Source organism: Danio rerio, chromosome 2 (genome assembly GCF_049306965.1).
Source record: "Danio rerio strain Tuebingen ecotype United States chromosome 2, GRCz12tu, whole genome shotgun sequence".
In the NCBI taxonomy this organism is placed as follows: Eukaryota; Metazoa; Chordata; class Actinopteri; order Cypriniformes; family Danionidae; genus Danio; species Danio rerio.
This window is the reverse complement of record NC_133177.1, coordinates 53,154,484-53,171,270: the sequence shown is the minus strand read 5'-3', so window position 1 is coordinate 53,171,270 and position 16,787 is coordinate 53,154,484. Positions and strand designations below refer to the sequence as shown.

Genomic DNA, 16,787 nt, shown 5'->3' with positions numbered 1-16,787 from the left:
ATTACAAAAACTGTTTGTTATAAACATACAGTTGAAGTCAGAATTATTCGCCCTCCTGAATTATTAGACCCCCTGTTTATTTTTTCCCTAAATTCTGTTTAACGGAGAGAGATTTTTTTTCCAACACATTTCTAAAAAGAATAGTTTTGATAACTCATTTCTAATAAAATTAGAAATTAGTGGGTAGCGCTTTCGCCTCACAGCAAGAAGGTTGCTGGTTTGAGCCTCGGCTGGGTCAGTTGGCTTTTCTGTGTGGAGTTTCCATGTTCTCCTCGTGTTGGCTTGGGTTTCCTCCGGGTGCTCCATTTTCCCCCAAAGTCCACAGACATGCGCTATAGGTGAATTGAAGAAACTAAATTGGCCATAGTGTTTGTGTGTGAATGTGAGAGTGTATGGGTACTTAATAAATGGGTTAAACTAAATATTTTTTTTTTCCTCAGAAGAAAAATAAAATAGGAAATGTGGAAATGTTTTCCAGTACTGGGTTGCAGCTGGTAGGGCATCCGCTGTGTAAAACATATGCTGGATAAGTTGGCTGTTCAACTAGCTGTGGCGACCCTAGATTAATAAAGAGACTAAGCCAAAGGACAATTAATTAAATATGTAGCGTTAAGGGTTAAAGCCTCATTTAACTAAGAAAGATTTAAATATGAAAAACAAAAACAAAAAAGAAATGAAAAAAGGATTTTCTCTGTCTGAACAAAAGTAAATGCAACGTACAAAGCATACAAAGAACATTTTCAAATATTTTCCAAATAATGGTTAACAGACCAAGGACATTTGCACATTAGTTCCAGTCTAATCTCAAGAGAATATGTAAGTATTTTACATTTAGTATATTAAGTGGCTAATTCATAAGAGTTCAGTACGATTTTAAAAATTAGCCATGTCACCCAACTCCGCCATTAAACCCAAGCATCATTGGGTGATGAGGAAATCGTACTAAATTGTATGAATAAGATTGTACGAATTCATATGAATTAGCCACTAAATCAAAAAGTTACAAAATTTTGCAAGATCGTTTTGGTATTTCTAATATATATATATATATATATATATATATATATATATATATATATATATATATATATATATATATATATATATATATATATATATGTTTTTTTTTTTTTTAAGTGGCTAGGGGGGAAAAAAACGTTCCTTCATTTTTTGATCAGCAACTTTAAGATGTATATTATTAGCCCCCCCCTTTTTATTTTTAAATATTTTTTATTTTATCTAACTTTCGTAATTACCCTAACTTGCCTAGTTAAACTATTTAACCAAGTTACGTCTTTAAAATGCACTTTATGCCGAATACTAGTGTCTTGCAAAGTAAAAAAATATTTTTACTGTCAAAGACAAAAGAAATGAGTTTTTTAAAAATAGGTTTTACGACTATTATTGAAATATAGTATATATTTTTAACGTGAACATTGTTAATATGATGTTTACTGGCTGGTGATTAGGACAAAAACACTAGTCAAATCATTTGTAGACTTAATTTTGTTCAGGCTTTATAAAGTAAGTGAATATTAACAAATACACAACCGTATAACCTCTATTATGATAAAAAGGAGAAAAAGCATCAAAATAAAACATGAAAGGAATGATGATGGCGATGATTAAGCTTTATTTTTTGGCCTAAACAAAGTTAATATTGCTCTTTTTGCACATTTCTCTTTGCACAACACTACTTTTTTTTGTGTGTGTGCAAAACTGCACAATAACCTTTTAGCTCAATCTAAGTAAGTGTTTTTGTCATTTTCTCTTTGTACAACACAAACATTTTGTGTGTGTATACACAAACTTTTTGTCCCAAGCAAAGCTGGTGTTTGCAGATTTTTCCCCACATTTCTCTTTGCACAATGTCTTTGCACACTAACTTTTTGGCCCGAACAAAGTTTCCAAAACTTGCTGAATTACAGGAGGGAATAAAAAACATCTCTAGTTTTAACATAATTGGTGTTCAGACCTCAGATGTTCAGAAGTATCAACTATAGCAAATTGGTAAATAATAAAAAAATGAGCTATGTAAATATTAAGTAATATTAATAATTAGGTTGGTATGGTGGCTCAGGGGTTAGTACTGTCACCTCACAGCAAGAAGGTCGCTGGTTCGAGTCCCGGCTGGGCCAGTTGGCACTTCTGTGTGTTTGCATGTTCATGTAGCATGTTTGTGTGGGTTTTTGGTTTCCCCCACAGTCCGAAGATATTGGGCTATAGGTCAATTGGGTAAACTAAATTGGTAATAGTGTACTGTTCGAGTGTGTGAATGAGTGTGTATGGGTTTCCCAGTGCTGAGTTGTGGCTGGAAGGGCATCCGCTTTGTAAAGCATTCAGTATGCGGGAATAGTTAGCGGTTCATTCCGCTGTGGCGACCTCTGATAAATCAGAGACTAAGCCAAAGGAAAAATGAATGAACAAATGAACAATTAGTTTTTTTGCAACACAATTTTTGCACTTACATTTTAACTTGTACAAGTTAGTGTTGTGCAAGTATTTTGCACATTTGTTTACATAAAACTTTGTGTTGTGCTTACCCCTTTTGCATCCAACAAATTTATTTGTTGGCAAAAATGATGGTGTTGTGAATGCAATTTTTTTGGCTCAGCACTGTTTTTTAACACAATAATATTTTAGGCCAGAAACTTTTTTTTCAACATTTTTATTTGCATCTCTTTCTCATTCACACTCTCCCCAGTCTTCTTCTTTTGCTTCTTCTCCTCATCATCCTTCTGCTTTTCCTGCTGTCTCTTTTCTTGCTTCTTTTTCTCTTCTCCTCCTTTGGCTTTTTTTCCTCCTCCTCCTCCTCTGTTTCTTCCTCCTTCATCTCCTCTTCATTCTTATCCATCTCTTTCTCTTCATTTTCTTCCATCCTCTTTACCTCCATCTCCTTCTCTATCAACTTCTCCTCCTTCTTCTCCTCTTTTATCCTGTTATTTCTTTTTCTCCTCCTCATTCTCTTTTTCATGTTTTCATTTTCCTCCTCCTCATCTTTCATCTTCTCCTGCTTTACTTTCATCTCTTTCTCATTCTTATCCTCCACCTCCTCCTCTTCATTTTCTTTCAAACTCTCCTCTTTTATCTTCATCTCTTCCTCATTGTTCTCCTCCTCATCATCTTTCATCTTCTCCTCCTTTACTTTTATCTCTTTTTCATTCTTATCCTCCTCCTCTTCATTCTCTTTCAAACTCTCCTCTTTTATCTTCATCTCTTCTTTCACCACCTCCTCCTCTTGCTTTTCCTCCTCCTCCTTCATCTTGCTATTTCTCTTTCTCCTCCTCCTCTTCTTAATCTTTTCCTCCTTGTCCTTCTCATCGTTCATCCTCATCTCCTCCACCTCCTCCTCTTTGTTGACATGCTCTGTGTTGTGTGTCTTCATGTCATCTTTCTCATCCACCTGCAGAACAAAACCAAACTCAAGTCAGTTCACATGTAAGCAGACATCATTCCTCTCACTGATCCTGAAACAGACTCTTGATATATTAGTGAAAGCATCAGGAGAACATGCATTAAACAGTTGGTCATCTTTATATACTCACCTTTAGGTCGTCATTCACACAACTCTCTTCATGATTATGAGTGATGACAAGAGCAACCTCCAGACTCTGGTCAGACTCGGATGGGCAGAGAATGTCATCTGTCAATAGAGAAATGATTACAGTTACACAGTTTACACAGTCATTCTCAAGGCGATGTTAAACTTGGATGAAGTTTAATTAAAAACACTAATTATTCATCACATCATAGGTATAAAAAAAAAAATAGCAATAAATATAATTATTTACCATCAGAGTCTGCAGGGTCAGAGAGCTGTTCCTCAGTCTGGCCAAAGCAGGACATCCTGAAGAGTTTTCTGGCAGCTTTGAGGAAATTGCCCACTTTACTCTTTTTCCTTTTTGTTGTTCCCTCGTCCTCCTCCACCTCATCTATTAAGAGAAATGAGTGTAGTTTACACACTTCTCAGTCTCGACACGTAAATCAAGGAAGCTCATACTCATTTTACAATAAAAATATGACTTACAATTATTGCCAATGTCAGGCGTTTGCTGCGGCGTCTCTTTCTGCCTTCGGAAGATCTTGTTTTTCCTGGCAGGTTTCAGGAAAGAGGGCAGTTTTAAGCGCCGGTTTTTCTTTGGCTTCTCCATCACAGTTGTACTCGTGATCTCCATATTCAGTTTGTTGTTCACCTTATAGACACAGTTTGTTCGCTCGGACAGAATCAGCGATCGTTCTTGCTACTGTACCCAACAATGTTAAATGTGTCTGCTGCAGGTATTCTGGTGTGATGTAGAGATTCTGTACGCATCATCAGATTCTAAATGTTCTAAAAGTGTTCTCTGCCTCAGTGTTTACTTTTAAAAGTGAAATGACTCAAGATAAATGCAAATACCAAAGACTATATAGAATACACTTAAAGAGACTTTAATATTATATAAAATTAAATATGATCAGCTCAAGAAATCTAAATAATGATAAAAGCTGTTTTAAATGCAATTTATATGTTCAGTTAATTAAATGGAGATTTAAATGAAGACAAATTGTTGAGCCCTCCCTTGAAATTTTTGTTTCTTTGCAAATTGTTACCAAAGCTTATGGACAGAACCTGCAGAAATAATAAATAAATAAATAAATGTGCAAATAAATACATAAATAATTAAATAAAATCACAGATTCCTGCATCAATAAAAATAAATTAATAAATATGCTAGTAAAAAAAATAATTAATTAAAAACTGCCTGCATCAATAAATAAACAAATATGCAAATAATTTATATATATATACACATATACATATACATACAGACACACGCAAATTCCTGCATAAATAAATATATAAGTTAACAATAGTGTGGGCAGATAAATAATTAAATAGCTTACACAAACATTTCAAACGTTTATTAATTTGCTTATGCTTTATGCTTTACATATTTAAATAGCAAAATCTGCTTATTTTTTATGTTGAATTAATTATAAATGGCTATACATTCATTCATTTTCCTTCGGCTTTGAACCTTTATTCATCTGGGGTCATCACCGCAGAATGAACAGCCAAATATTCCAGCATATGTTTTCACAGTGGATAACGGCTATACAATTGAAGAAAAAATATTAAGCCCTCCTGTGACATTTAAATAATTTTGTAAATATTTATAGAGTTTAATGTTTAACAGAGCAAGGAGATTTTTCCACAGTATTTCCTTTTTTATATTTTTTGTGGGGAAAAATTATTTAGTTTGGGTGGAATAAAAAAAAAAGTATTTTCATGAACAGTTTAAAATCGCTGGGGACAACTGACCTTATTCTCCGCCCATAGATATATACACTAGATGTCGCCTGGCCTATTGTTGTCTATTGGACGGAATGCGTCAATAGCGCCGCCATCTTGCTACAGGGTAGCGCTCCTTTGAAATGAATGCGGGACCAAGGTACAGTGGAGGACTGTGGCCATGCAAAGCCAGAGATATACACATATACACATATATCTGTGATCAGGAGTTTTCCTGGATGTTAGTATGCAATTTTTATTTTCTAATTACAAAAATTATAATTTTACATCACTTTTCTACATTGATGGATCAGTGACCGCACGGGCATTCCTGACAAAAAGCTTGTGTTTGTGTGTACAGAAATGTACTATTCACCCTCCCTGTTAAATTTAATCTAATCCGTGTCCTGAAACACACCTCCTCTCCTGCTTTCACTTCTCATACTGTTACAATCCTATGTTTGTCTTGTCTCATCTGTTTTTTTTTTTCTTGTTCCTGTTTTGCTTAGGACACATCCAATTGGCCACTTCCAGCTTGCTTGATCCTGATTGGCCTACAGTGTTTTAAAAAGCCATGACACCACTTCCACCCTACCACTATTCACCCTCCCTGTTAAATTTGATCTAATCATGTCCTGAAACACACCTCCTCTCCTGCTTTCACTTCTCATACTGACGGAGGGAGCGCTTTGTTTGCGAATGAATCCCCCGAACGACTCTTTCACTAACGTTAGGCGACAATAATACAAGTTTTTGGCAGCGCGGCATCTCGTTGTCATATTTCTTTTGCATTGTTTGCTGATTTTATTCAACAAAACTAGCATAAGCCGAGTGTTTAGTGCGAGTTGGAGCTGCTTTGCCTTATGGTGAATGCAGTAACTGACTGTTATCATCAATAACGTTACCTGATTAGCACAAAAGTTCAGAACATACAAAAACAGAAAAAACATAATATTACCTATGAAATGTTCTGCCTTTGTGCGTTGTTTTCTTTGTTTGCTCGTTACTATACCCGTAGACAGCGCTAAAGTCCCGCATGTTCACGTAATAACACTGTCTTGACTAGTGCGGTTGAATGACATTTTTCCTGGGAGCACTGTAGCAATGTGGCAGCGCTATTGACGCATGCTCAGGGTCCCTATGCGATACCTAGTGTATATATCTGTGATTCTCCGCCGACGAGTGGGTGCTGCCATTCGAATCTTTTTGGGTTGAGACTTCCGGTCTCATTCACTTCCATTCATTTTTAGACTTTAAAAACTGCTCATTATGCTGCTTGATGTTGCAATTTGATATTTTCTTGTTATATTATTCTACTTGGTCTGTGTAGTCATGCAAACATTTGTTTGTAGAGCGAGTAGTTTGACCGTTTTCTGCCGTTTATTATTCTTAGTCATTTCTCCCATAGGCAACTGAATCGGAAGTTCTAAGACAATCGCGAAAACAGGCGCACTTCTGCATTTTAGAATAAGGTCAATATCATTAGCCCCTTTATGGAACAAAATCAATGCCGAAAGTCTTGAATTAAAAAGCTTGTTGAATATCACAAATTGAAAAAAATAATTCACCGTATTAACAAGTTCTTGCATTTTAATGACTTGAATTCCAGGGTTTGTATTTTTAGGTCCTGAAATTTAACATAGCTGTTTATTTAAGATGTGAATATTTCAACGAAAAATATTTCAAACACGTTTTCATACTTAAAAATTCAATAATTCATATTCAATTTTCAGATTTTACTTACAAAATATTCAATACCCTTTAAAAATACGATGTATAATATTCAAAAGGTCATTTTCAGTTCATTTTATTTCAGTTCAAATATTCGCTTCCATAAATTCAGTGGATCAAATTCAACTGTTAAAATTCCACATTACATCCGGGAACTGCAGGAGAAGCAATAGATTGCAGATTGAAGATCGCCAGCTGCTCTAGCTTTCACCAGCAGGTGGAGATGGAATAATATAAGATTTTTAACCCAGTAAACAGGCGAGAAAAAGGCTATTAAAGGCACATTTAATAGCATTTAGTAGCATTTAATATTAATATCAATGCTTTGGACATTATAAATGATAAAAAGTATGAGTAAAATGAGTAAATGAGGTTTTAGTCATCTATATTTGCCCTTATGTAACGGAAGCTAGCTAGTGATCGCGTAAATCTCAGTCCTTGGATCCAGCGACAGACAAACACAAACACACATACACACACGCAGACACATCATAGAAGAACAGACAGATCCACAACCGTGACAGTCTTTCCCAAGTGTTGTTTAACGGCGATAATAATTAAAAACGTAATAGTTTTAATAACTATACATAAAATAAACTTTATAATTGATATAAAATCTCATTGCAAGTGAAAGATGTTTAAGTAATACCAATGATAACTATAGTAAAGTTTGAGAACAAACTTTATGGTGTCTTGAGAAAGCCTGTTGGTTGTATTTTATTTAGTTTGAAAAAGTATCAAGTTGGCTAAAAGAATGTTTAAGATCTATGCAGTCAACAATGCAACCACTGTAAAGAGTAAATCAAGCCAGTAAAAAGCTTTAAAGTTGATCCCTGTGTCTGAGAGTTGTAATAGAGTGGAGGAACTATGACGTCAATTTGTATGCAAAAACCCGGAAGCGAGTTAGCATTTTAGCAGTTCCGGTTCCCTCGTCCCAAAGTCAATGTGTTTTTTCAAAGATTTTTCAATAAAACCGCTTAAATAAGGTCTGTGGCTAACACAAACTCAAGATACTTTCACGTTTTGTTCTACGACATAAAACACATTAGTTACAGCACACTCTTAAATTCTTAAATCGATTATGCTTCTTTAAAAAGACAGTTGCTATCAAGTTGCTAAATGCAACTACAGGCGGTGTCGGAGACATTATACGTCATTGAGGTGATCTGGTCTGGAGCGCAGCAAATTTGTACAATTTTAAAACTTTTAGAACAACTGTAAAGCAAAACAGATGTATTTCCCACGTAAAATTATCCAAAAGGCACATAGGTCTATGTGTTTTTGCGTATTTATTTGTTTATAATATATAGCTTGTATTATAATATAATAAATAGAGAGATTAACTCTTTGTCATGGACTATATTTCTAATAATAAGCTTGATAAGTTGTCTGTAGCAGGGTGGTGCTGACGTCACAGGCGAGCGCCCCGAGGGCACTGTAGTCCGTTTATAGCCTGATAGCTTTTCAATTTCTGTATTTGTATTTAAGATCTAAAAGTGCTCAAAGTTGTATTTTCGTGTGAAGATTATCCGGCTGGACAAAACATGTAAGTGTAATGAACAGTGTTTGAACACAAAGCTTATTATTTGCAATCTTCGAAAAGCCTATGGGAAAATCACATAGAGATTTTCACGGGGGAACCAGTTTTATGCTAGCAGCCGATTAGCCTACAAAGTGACATCATAGTTCCTCCACGTTATAGCATGATATTACCATGACTTAGCAAGATTCTAGCATAAGTTAGCATGTTTCTAACACAAATTAGCATGTTACTAGCATGAATTAGCATGTTACCGGCTTGATTCTAGCATGAATTAGCATGTTACTAACATGATTTTAGCATGAATTAGCATGTTACTAGCATGATTCTAAAATGAATTAGCATGATTCCAGCATAAATTAGCATGTTACTAGCATGATTCTAAAATGAATTAGCATGTTATTAGCATGATTCTTGCATGAATTAGCATGTTACTGGCATACTTCTAGCATTAATTAGCATGTTACTGGCATGATTCTAGCATGAATTAGAATTTTACTAGCATGATTCTAGCATGAAGTAGCATGTTACTAGTATGATTCTACCATGAATTAGCATGTTACTGGCATGATTCTAACATGAATTAGCATGTTACTGGCATGATTCTAACATGAATTAGTATGTTACTAGCATGTTTATAGCATGAATTAGCATGTTGTTAGCATCATTCAAGCATAAGTTAGCATGTTACTAGCATGACCTTAGCATGAATCAACTTATTTCTATCATGAACTAGCATGTTGTCAGCATGAATTAGCATGTGCTAGTATGTCACTAGCATGTTGCTAGCATGTTTCTAGCAAGATTAGCATGTCAGTAGGAAGGTAAAACTATTAGCATGTGTTAGAATAGCTAGTCTCTCATTTTTATTCAGAAGATGAATAAATAAATAACAAGAATTAATAAAAAATATATATTTTGTCTTAAACAATTTAAAATCGCTGGCGATATTATTAGCCCCTCTTTTTTGATTGTCTACAAATCAACTGTTGTCCGGTCATGACTTGCATAATTAATATAACTTAACCTAATTAACTTAACTAAGCATTTAAACCACACTTTAGTTAAATATTATTCACTGTCATCATGGTGAAGACAAGAAATTAATTATTACAACTTTTTTGTTTTAAAATGTTAAATATATATTATCTCCATCAAACAACACAGGACTATTTGAAAAGGAAACACATATTAGGAAGGCTTATAATGGCAATAGTATCTGGATGCAGCCTTTATGATGCAAGCTAAGACTGCATCACTTAGCAATGCAATATCTGACACAATGCACTCAAATGGAGCAAGTGACGTCACTGTGACAGGGTTAGGTGAGCCCACTAAAAAGCATTGGATGCAGCCCAGATTGCTCTGCACCAGGGGCCTCATGTATCAACGCTGCGTACGCACAAAAACTTTGCGTACGCCAGGTTTTAAGCTCAGAATCGCTCACGTTTGGATTTACTAACAATGAACTGAACATGGGAATGTGCGTAGCTCCACGGCAGCTTTATGGCTGGCGTACGCACATTTTTTGTGCGTGTCTGTCTTATTTTCATTGGCGACTCCTAGAGGCAGTTGTGTTAAATTCCTCTCTACAAAGTGTCTGAGCCTTGCAATGGCAGCTGTATGAGACGGGTTCATCTAGAAGTTATATAAGGTTTCCATACCATACAGTTGACCAGCTAAACATTAAAGCACAATTTGCAGCAGTCGCCTGTTTTCCCAATGTAATCTGAGCGATCTACCGCACGCACATTGCGATTGTGATGGGGCGACGTATGGGCTTGGCACTACATTTCCCATAAGTCCGTAGCAGAGCGTAACGTAGCGTAATAGGTGTCAGTACGCGCTATAAATAGACGCACAACAGCATAGCGTGCTTTTGGTTGTCATTCATTGAGGCTACAAACAAGTGGGTATCAAGCAGGTAATTTGTTCTCTAACTATTATAGTAATTGTGACTTTGCTTGTTCATTGTGTCAGGAGAGCTGTTTGTTTATTTGATGTCATCATTTCAAGTTTGATTGCATGCATTTAGAACAATATGTTGTTAGATCAGCTCTGTGTAGCGGAGGATATAAAGTGCCCTCACGCATGGGATTTATTGCGAGGTAGGAAATGCGAGAAGAAAGGCGGGGTAAACAGTTACTTTATTGTGTTGTGTTTTAGAATCCCACCCGTGTTAATGGTGATTGGCCTGGTGACACAGTCGGCAGATTTGAACTGATATGCTACTTGTGTGAATTACATTCAAAAGGTAAAAGGAACTTAAAATGCTACTTTAATATTTACTATTACATAATGTGATTATTTAAATAAAATGGTTTTATAGGTTCTCTAAGAAGAAACTCTGGGTTGGGTTTTAATTCCTTTCGGTTAGGTCCAGTTATGTAAGGTATTTGAATTTTATCCAAAGCCATTTTAATGCAGATTTAATATTCACAAATATTTATTAAGTCGTTTTTGTGTTACAGGACTAGCACGACTATTGTTACTATTTTTGTTTGTTGATTTAGGTGAAAGGCCCTGTTTGTTGTGTGCTGTGTACAAATATTATTGTAACTTTTTCTGTGGTTTGTTTTGTTACTCTTGTGTGTTAAAGGGCAGCCGCTCGCCTCCTCCGTGGGTGTGACTGGCACTGGTGAGGTGGTGGGACCCTTTAATGGTTTGTGGTGATTTGTGTATATTTTTGGAGTGCTGTGGTTGCTGTAGTGTGATTGCTGTGCTACTGGGAGTTAAAAGTTTCTCATCTGTTGCATCTTCTCACACTTCGTCCTGCCCCGTTGTAGGCCTGAGGTTTGCCCTGAATGTTTTGTTATTTTGTGTTGCTTACTTTAGCATTCTCTTTTTTAAATTGAAATTGCCCCATTTATGCAATGTTTTAACGAGTAACTGGTTTTGTACTTTATAATAAAAACTGTTTGAATGAGTCATAGAGTTCTGATTAAGTTTTGTGGCTATTATTCACACATTATCTGATGGGTTACACTATAAAGACACTATCTGAAGATGAATTTGCATGCGTCAATCAGAAACATTTCCATTCAATAAATGTGCAAATAAAATATGATGCACAAACTTTTTAATGATTCCTACTTGTCTTTCTCGTGATAAATAGTTGGCAGAATCTGATCTGTAGCAAGGGGGAAAAAAAAAAGAAAGAGTTCATCAGACGCTGGATTCGAACCGAGTTCATACTCGAACGTGTCAAAACATGTTGACATGTGTTTTACGAGCTGCACCACTGAGACTCTTGAAGGAGCTGCAACATTTTACACCTATTAACCACACTATTTCTTTTTTAATACACTCGGTGCGATGTTCAGACCCAACTGTGTTAACCGCATCAGCTAAACTCTCCCACTCTATTTTTCTCTTTTGTTGTTAATTCCGGAGAACAAACTTGCAAATAACACCGCTTTTCTCCGGTTTACCTCCGAAAGCAGCACCTCCAATTCACATTCTGTTCAAAGTTTCTCTTTTTGCTTGCTTTTGTCATTGCTTTTTCATTGGGTTTTGGCCAAGTGTGCCGCAAGCCTGCGTTTGACTGAAGGTCTCGGCAGTTAGATCGCCCCCTGGGGGCTGGCTGCAGTACAAGTCATAAAGCCCGCCTCCTCCGTGTTAATGAAGGAGACTTGAGCCCTAATAAAAAAATTATTACACTTGCAATAAAATGTCCCGAAAGATGGTTCTGGTCGATTAAGGCACTGGTTATTGTGCTGAAATAGGTGCAGATCTTCATTTTTGTAAACAGTTTGTTTTTAGCAGTAATTTAATGCTGGGCGTGTCATCGTGATTGACAGCTGTGATTGACAGTTTCTCAAAGCAGCACGTCTGAGCTTTGGCAGGAGACTGAAGTGTTATTATTCGATTTCTGTGTTATTTTACCATGACAAAATGAGTTCAGCAGTAAACTATAGTTCCCCTTCGGGGGGAACTTCAGCACTATAAGTGGATTTGATTTGTAAAATCCACGCATTGGGAGGTTCGGTTCAGAAGCTACTCGTCTGAAAGAGTATTGAACGGGCCAATTAAGAATGAATTGGCAGCGCAAGCCTGCGCAGGTGAGCGGCATAAGCAATCAACTGAGTATATAAGCTCACCTGGCGCCAGCAGACGCTATCCTTTTCGCTTCAGAGACTTTCTGATCGAGTCGATGAGGGTTCCTCCTGCTGTGACCAGCGATTCTGAGCGAACGAGAGCATTCTCCCGGTCCAGAGTGTGTACACGCAGTGGCAGACGGTCGAGCTGGGTTTCTCCCTTGCCTGGCGTTCTTTGGGTCCGGTCCTCCAGAGCGGTGCGTATAAAGTTGCAAACTTCACAGAAAGAGCAACACAGTCGTGCAGCACGTCCTTTTCAGGACGGCGCTCCGACTGTGCGTTTCTGGATGCGGTGGTTTCCTGTCCTCGGATGATGGGCACGGGCACTGCGTTGCATGTCTGGGGGTCCAGCATGTTAATGCGCTGCTCGCGGGCAGTTCATGTCGTCATTGCGATGCCATGACTGTTGCGCAAGATCGCGGTTAGCCTTTGCAAAAGGGTGAACCACCCCAGTTGTCCCCTGCTCTGCAGCGGGCACTCGGGCAGATCTGAGGGTTTCAGCGAGAGATAATCCGTCGCCCACGGGCCCGCGGACCTCCCGCTCCTCTAAGCGCTCCATCCAAGCTTCGGGCGGGGGAAGCGATCCGTCTAACAGATGGTAGCCCTTACGCCCGATGACACCGGAGACCAGATGTCCACCGCGGCATCGGAGGGTGGGCTTTCATTGTCCGATGATGATCCAGACCCGCTCGCCCCCTTCGGGCTGGTGAGCGCTGTCACTACGGATCCTGAAACGGACATGTTAGCCGTGCTTTCCCGGGCTGCTTCGGCCGTGGGTTGGAGATGGTTTATCCCCCAGCTCCGCGGCCGGACCGACTAGAGGGGCGTTCCCTTCTTCCCGGAGGTGCACAGTAGGCTCACGCGGTCTTGTAAAGCACTTTTTTCTGCTCGTGCTGCGTGTTCCTCCACCCTAACCACTCTTGACGGTGAAACAGCCAGGGGGTATGTGGCGATTCCTCAGGTTGAGTGCGCGATGGCGGTAAATCCGCGCGGCGCCTCTTCTTGGCGGGGTCCGCCTCGTCTCCCATCCAAAGCCTGTAAGTTATCTACCTCCCTCAGAGCTAGAGCTTACATAGCTGCGGGCCAGGCTGCTTCCGCCTTGCATGCGATAGCCACCTACCAGCGCTACCAAGCGCAGGCGCTGGCCGAGCTGCACGAGGGTGGGTCCAACCCAGGCTTACGAGCTTCGCACCGCCGCCGACTTAGCTCTTCGGACTACTGAGTCCGCTGCGTGTGCGTTGGGGAGGACGATGTCCACATTAGTGGTCCAGGAGCGCCACCCCTGGCTGATATGCGCAAAGTCGACAAAGTCCGCTTTCTTGACTTCCCCATATCCACAGCCAGGTTCGGCGACACTGTCTGTGAATTCACCCAGGAATTCAAGGCGGTGAGAGAGCAGTTGGTGGGTGATGTCTTATCGGCGGTCCGTAGCCCGCTCCGCCCGCCGTGCCATTCATACCTGCTCCTCGCCGAAGGCGCCCGCCTACGAGAGCTGCTCCGCCCCCGCACACGCCTCAGGCGAAGCGAGCGCGTCGGGCACCTCGGAAGCAGGCAGCCCCCCTGCCCAGAACGCCGCTAAGTCCGGCAACGGACCGCGAAGCGCCCCTGGGACAGGCCATCTGGAGAAGAGGGAACTTGCTCTTTCCCCGCTGGAGGGCGGGGCCCCATTTCCAACGGCACTTTTTACTGCCATGAAAACATTATGAAAGGGCACTTTTCACTTCCCCAGATGTGACAGCCCGAAATCTGCCAGTCTGGGACGCTATGCTTTCTAGCTTGCAGATTCGGTGCGTTTCGCCAGTGGCTCACGAGCGCTGGGAGGACGGTCTCCTTTCTCCCACCCCTCGAGCCTCCCCTCCGGAGCTCGGGTTTGGAGTGAGAGCAAATATCTCACCTCCAGCTTTTCCGTGGGACCCGCGAGCTTCCCGGATCAGCACACCCACTCCGCGCTGCCCCACTGCTGGTACGTCAGCGATTGTAGCGATGAGTCCATTAGCGAGAGCTCTGCCTGCCTGGTTAGCGCGGGCCAGCTCTTCGCGGTGGCTCATACGCACAATCAGACTCGGCTATGCGATTCAGTTCGCGAAACGGCCCCCCAAGTCACGGGTGTGTATTCACCAGGGTCAGCCCCCTGTCCGCCCCTGTCTTGCGAGAGGAGATTGCTGTCCTCCTGGCGAAGGATGCAATCGAGCCGCTCCCTCCAGCCGAGATGGAGGGTGGGTTTTACAGCCCACGCTTCATCGTGCCCAAAAAGAGCGGTGGGTCACGGCCAATCCTAGATCTGCGCGTTTTGAACCGCTGCCTGCACAAGCTGCCGTTCAGAATGCTTACGCAGAAGCGCATCCTCCGGTGCGTTCGTCCTCTGGGTTGGTCTGCAGCATTAGACCTGATGGACGCGTATTTCCATGTCTCCACTCTTCCTCGCCACCGACAGTTTCTGCGGTTTGCGTTTGAAGGTCGAGCTTGGCAATACAAAGCCCTCCCCTTCGGGCTCTCTCTGTCTCCGCGGGTCCTCACCAAGCCCGCGGAGGGTGCCTCAGCGCCCCTTCGGCTCGCGGGCATCTGCATACTCAATTTCTTTACGACTGGCTGATTTTTGCCCTCTCTCGGAGCAGTTGATTATGCACAGAGACAAAGTGCTCTGGCACTTCCACCTGTGGGGGTTTCAGGTCAACCGAGAAAAGAGCAAACTCGCCCCCGTGCAGAGGATCTCTTCTCTCGGGCTGGAGCTGGACTCGGTCACCATGGCAGCGCGCCTCTCCGGAGAGCGCGCTCAGCTGATGCTGTACTGTCTGAGAGAGCTCGACAGTAAAATAGTGGTCCCACTGAAACTATTTCAGAGGCTCCTGGGGCATATGGCATCCGCAGCCGCTTCATGCCGCTCGGATTATTCTATATGAGACCACTTCAGCACTGGCTTCACGATCGAGTCCCCAGACGCGCATGGCACGCGCGCGCACACCGAGTCTCTGTTACTGCGCTGTGTCGCCGCGCCCTCAGCCCTTGGAGCGACCCCTCGTTCCTACAGGCCTGGGTGTCTCTAGAACAGGCGTCCAGTCTTGTTGTCGTTTCAGCAGACACTTCCAACACGGGCTGGGGGGCTGTGCGTTGCGGGCATGCGGCTGCGGACCTGTGGAAAGGTACCCAGTTGCATTGGCATATCGCCTGGAGCTGTTGGCAGTGTTCCTCGCTCTCCACCGTTTTTTTCCGGTGCTGGAGCGGCAACACGTGCTGGTCAGGACGGACAGTACGGCGGCGGTGGCGTATATCAGCCGTATAGGGGGTATGCGCTCTCGCCGCATGTCTCAGCTCGCCCGCCGTCTGCTCCTCTGGAGTCATCCGCGGCTGAAATCGCTGCACACCATTCATATTAAGGCAAGCTCAACCGTGCAGCCGATGCGCTCTCACGGCAGCCTTGCGTCCTGGAGAATGGAGACTCCACCCCGAGTCTGTTCAGCTGATATGGGCGCGATTCGGGGAAGCCCAGATCGATCTGTTGCTTCCCCCGAGATCGCTCATTGCTAGTTGTTCTTTCCCTGACCGAGTGCTCTCGGCACGGATGCACTGGCTTACAGCTGGCCTCGGGGCACGCGCAAATACGCGTTTCCCCCAGTGAGCCTGCTCGCGCAGTTACTGTGCAAGGTCAGGAAGAGGACGAGGAACAGGTTGCTGGTTGCGCCCCTCTGGCTCAACCGGACCTGGATGTCAGAGCTCTCCCTCGCGATAGCCCTCCCCTGGCAGTCCCTTCGAGAGAGCACCTACTCTCTCAGGGACAGGGCACCACCTGGCACCCTCGCCGATCTTTGAAGAGATTTTAGACGCGAGGAAGACTTAGGTAACCTCCGATTGCGGTGGCTAATACCGTCACTCGGGCTAGAGCCCCCTCCCCGAGCGCGCCTATGCCCTGACGTGGAGTCTATTCACTGAATGGTGTGTCTCTCGCTGAGAAGACCCCCGTAATTTGCCAGATCAGCGTTGTGCTTTCTTTACGCCGAGAGAAGCTGGAGAGCAGGCTGTCGCCCTCCACACTCAAGGTTACGTGGCTGCCATCTCCGCTCTCATAACGCGGTGGCTGGCAGCACCGTGGGAACGCATAACCTCATCATCCAGTTCCTCAGGGGCGTTAAGCGAATTAATCCATCCCGCC

General features: G+C 41.9%; 1 protein-coding gene and 2 long non-coding RNA genes across 7 annotated transcripts in view; 2 read left to right on the top strand and 1 right to left on the bottom strand.

Annotated features, from left to right (window-relative positions):
* LOC141378929 (uncharacterized) overlaps positions 1-16,787 on the top strand; it is a 173,873-nt gene that overhangs the window by 2,181 nt on the left and 154,905 nt on the right. The gene's annotated exons all lie outside the window — the stretch shown is intronic.
* The window catches only part of si:ch211-209f23.7, a 160,629-nt gene continuing 144,976 nt past the window's right edge, over positions 1,135-16,787 (bottom strand). Inside the window, exons 1-5 of one of the 3 annotated variants that reach the window (XM_073930753.1) lie at positions 12,644-15,377; positions 4,028-4,092; positions 3,792-3,932; positions 3,546-3,643; positions 1,135-3,403 (exon numbers count right to left, since the gene is read on the bottom strand). In XM_073930753.1, the coding sequence (XP_073786854.1) occupies positions 2,690-3,403; positions 3,546-3,643; positions 3,792-3,846 (867 nt within the window). In that variant the 5' untranslated portion in view covers positions 3,847-3,932; positions 4,028-4,092; positions 12,644-15,377 and the 3' untranslated portion in view covers positions 1,135-2,689. Of the gene's footprint in view, positions 3,404-3,545; positions 3,644-3,791; positions 3,933-4,027; positions 7,509-12,643; positions 15,378-16,787 lie in introns of those variants that run through there. The other 2 variants (XM_068214763.2, XM_021466396.3) reach the window with 2 other exon arrangements.
* LOC101882528 (uncharacterized) lies at positions 10,425-11,470 on the top strand. The gene is made up of 3 exons (XR_012394697.1): positions 10,425-10,467; positions 10,710-10,797; positions 11,143-11,470. It is a non-coding gene; the product is annotated as an uncharacterized lncRNA (long non-coding RNA).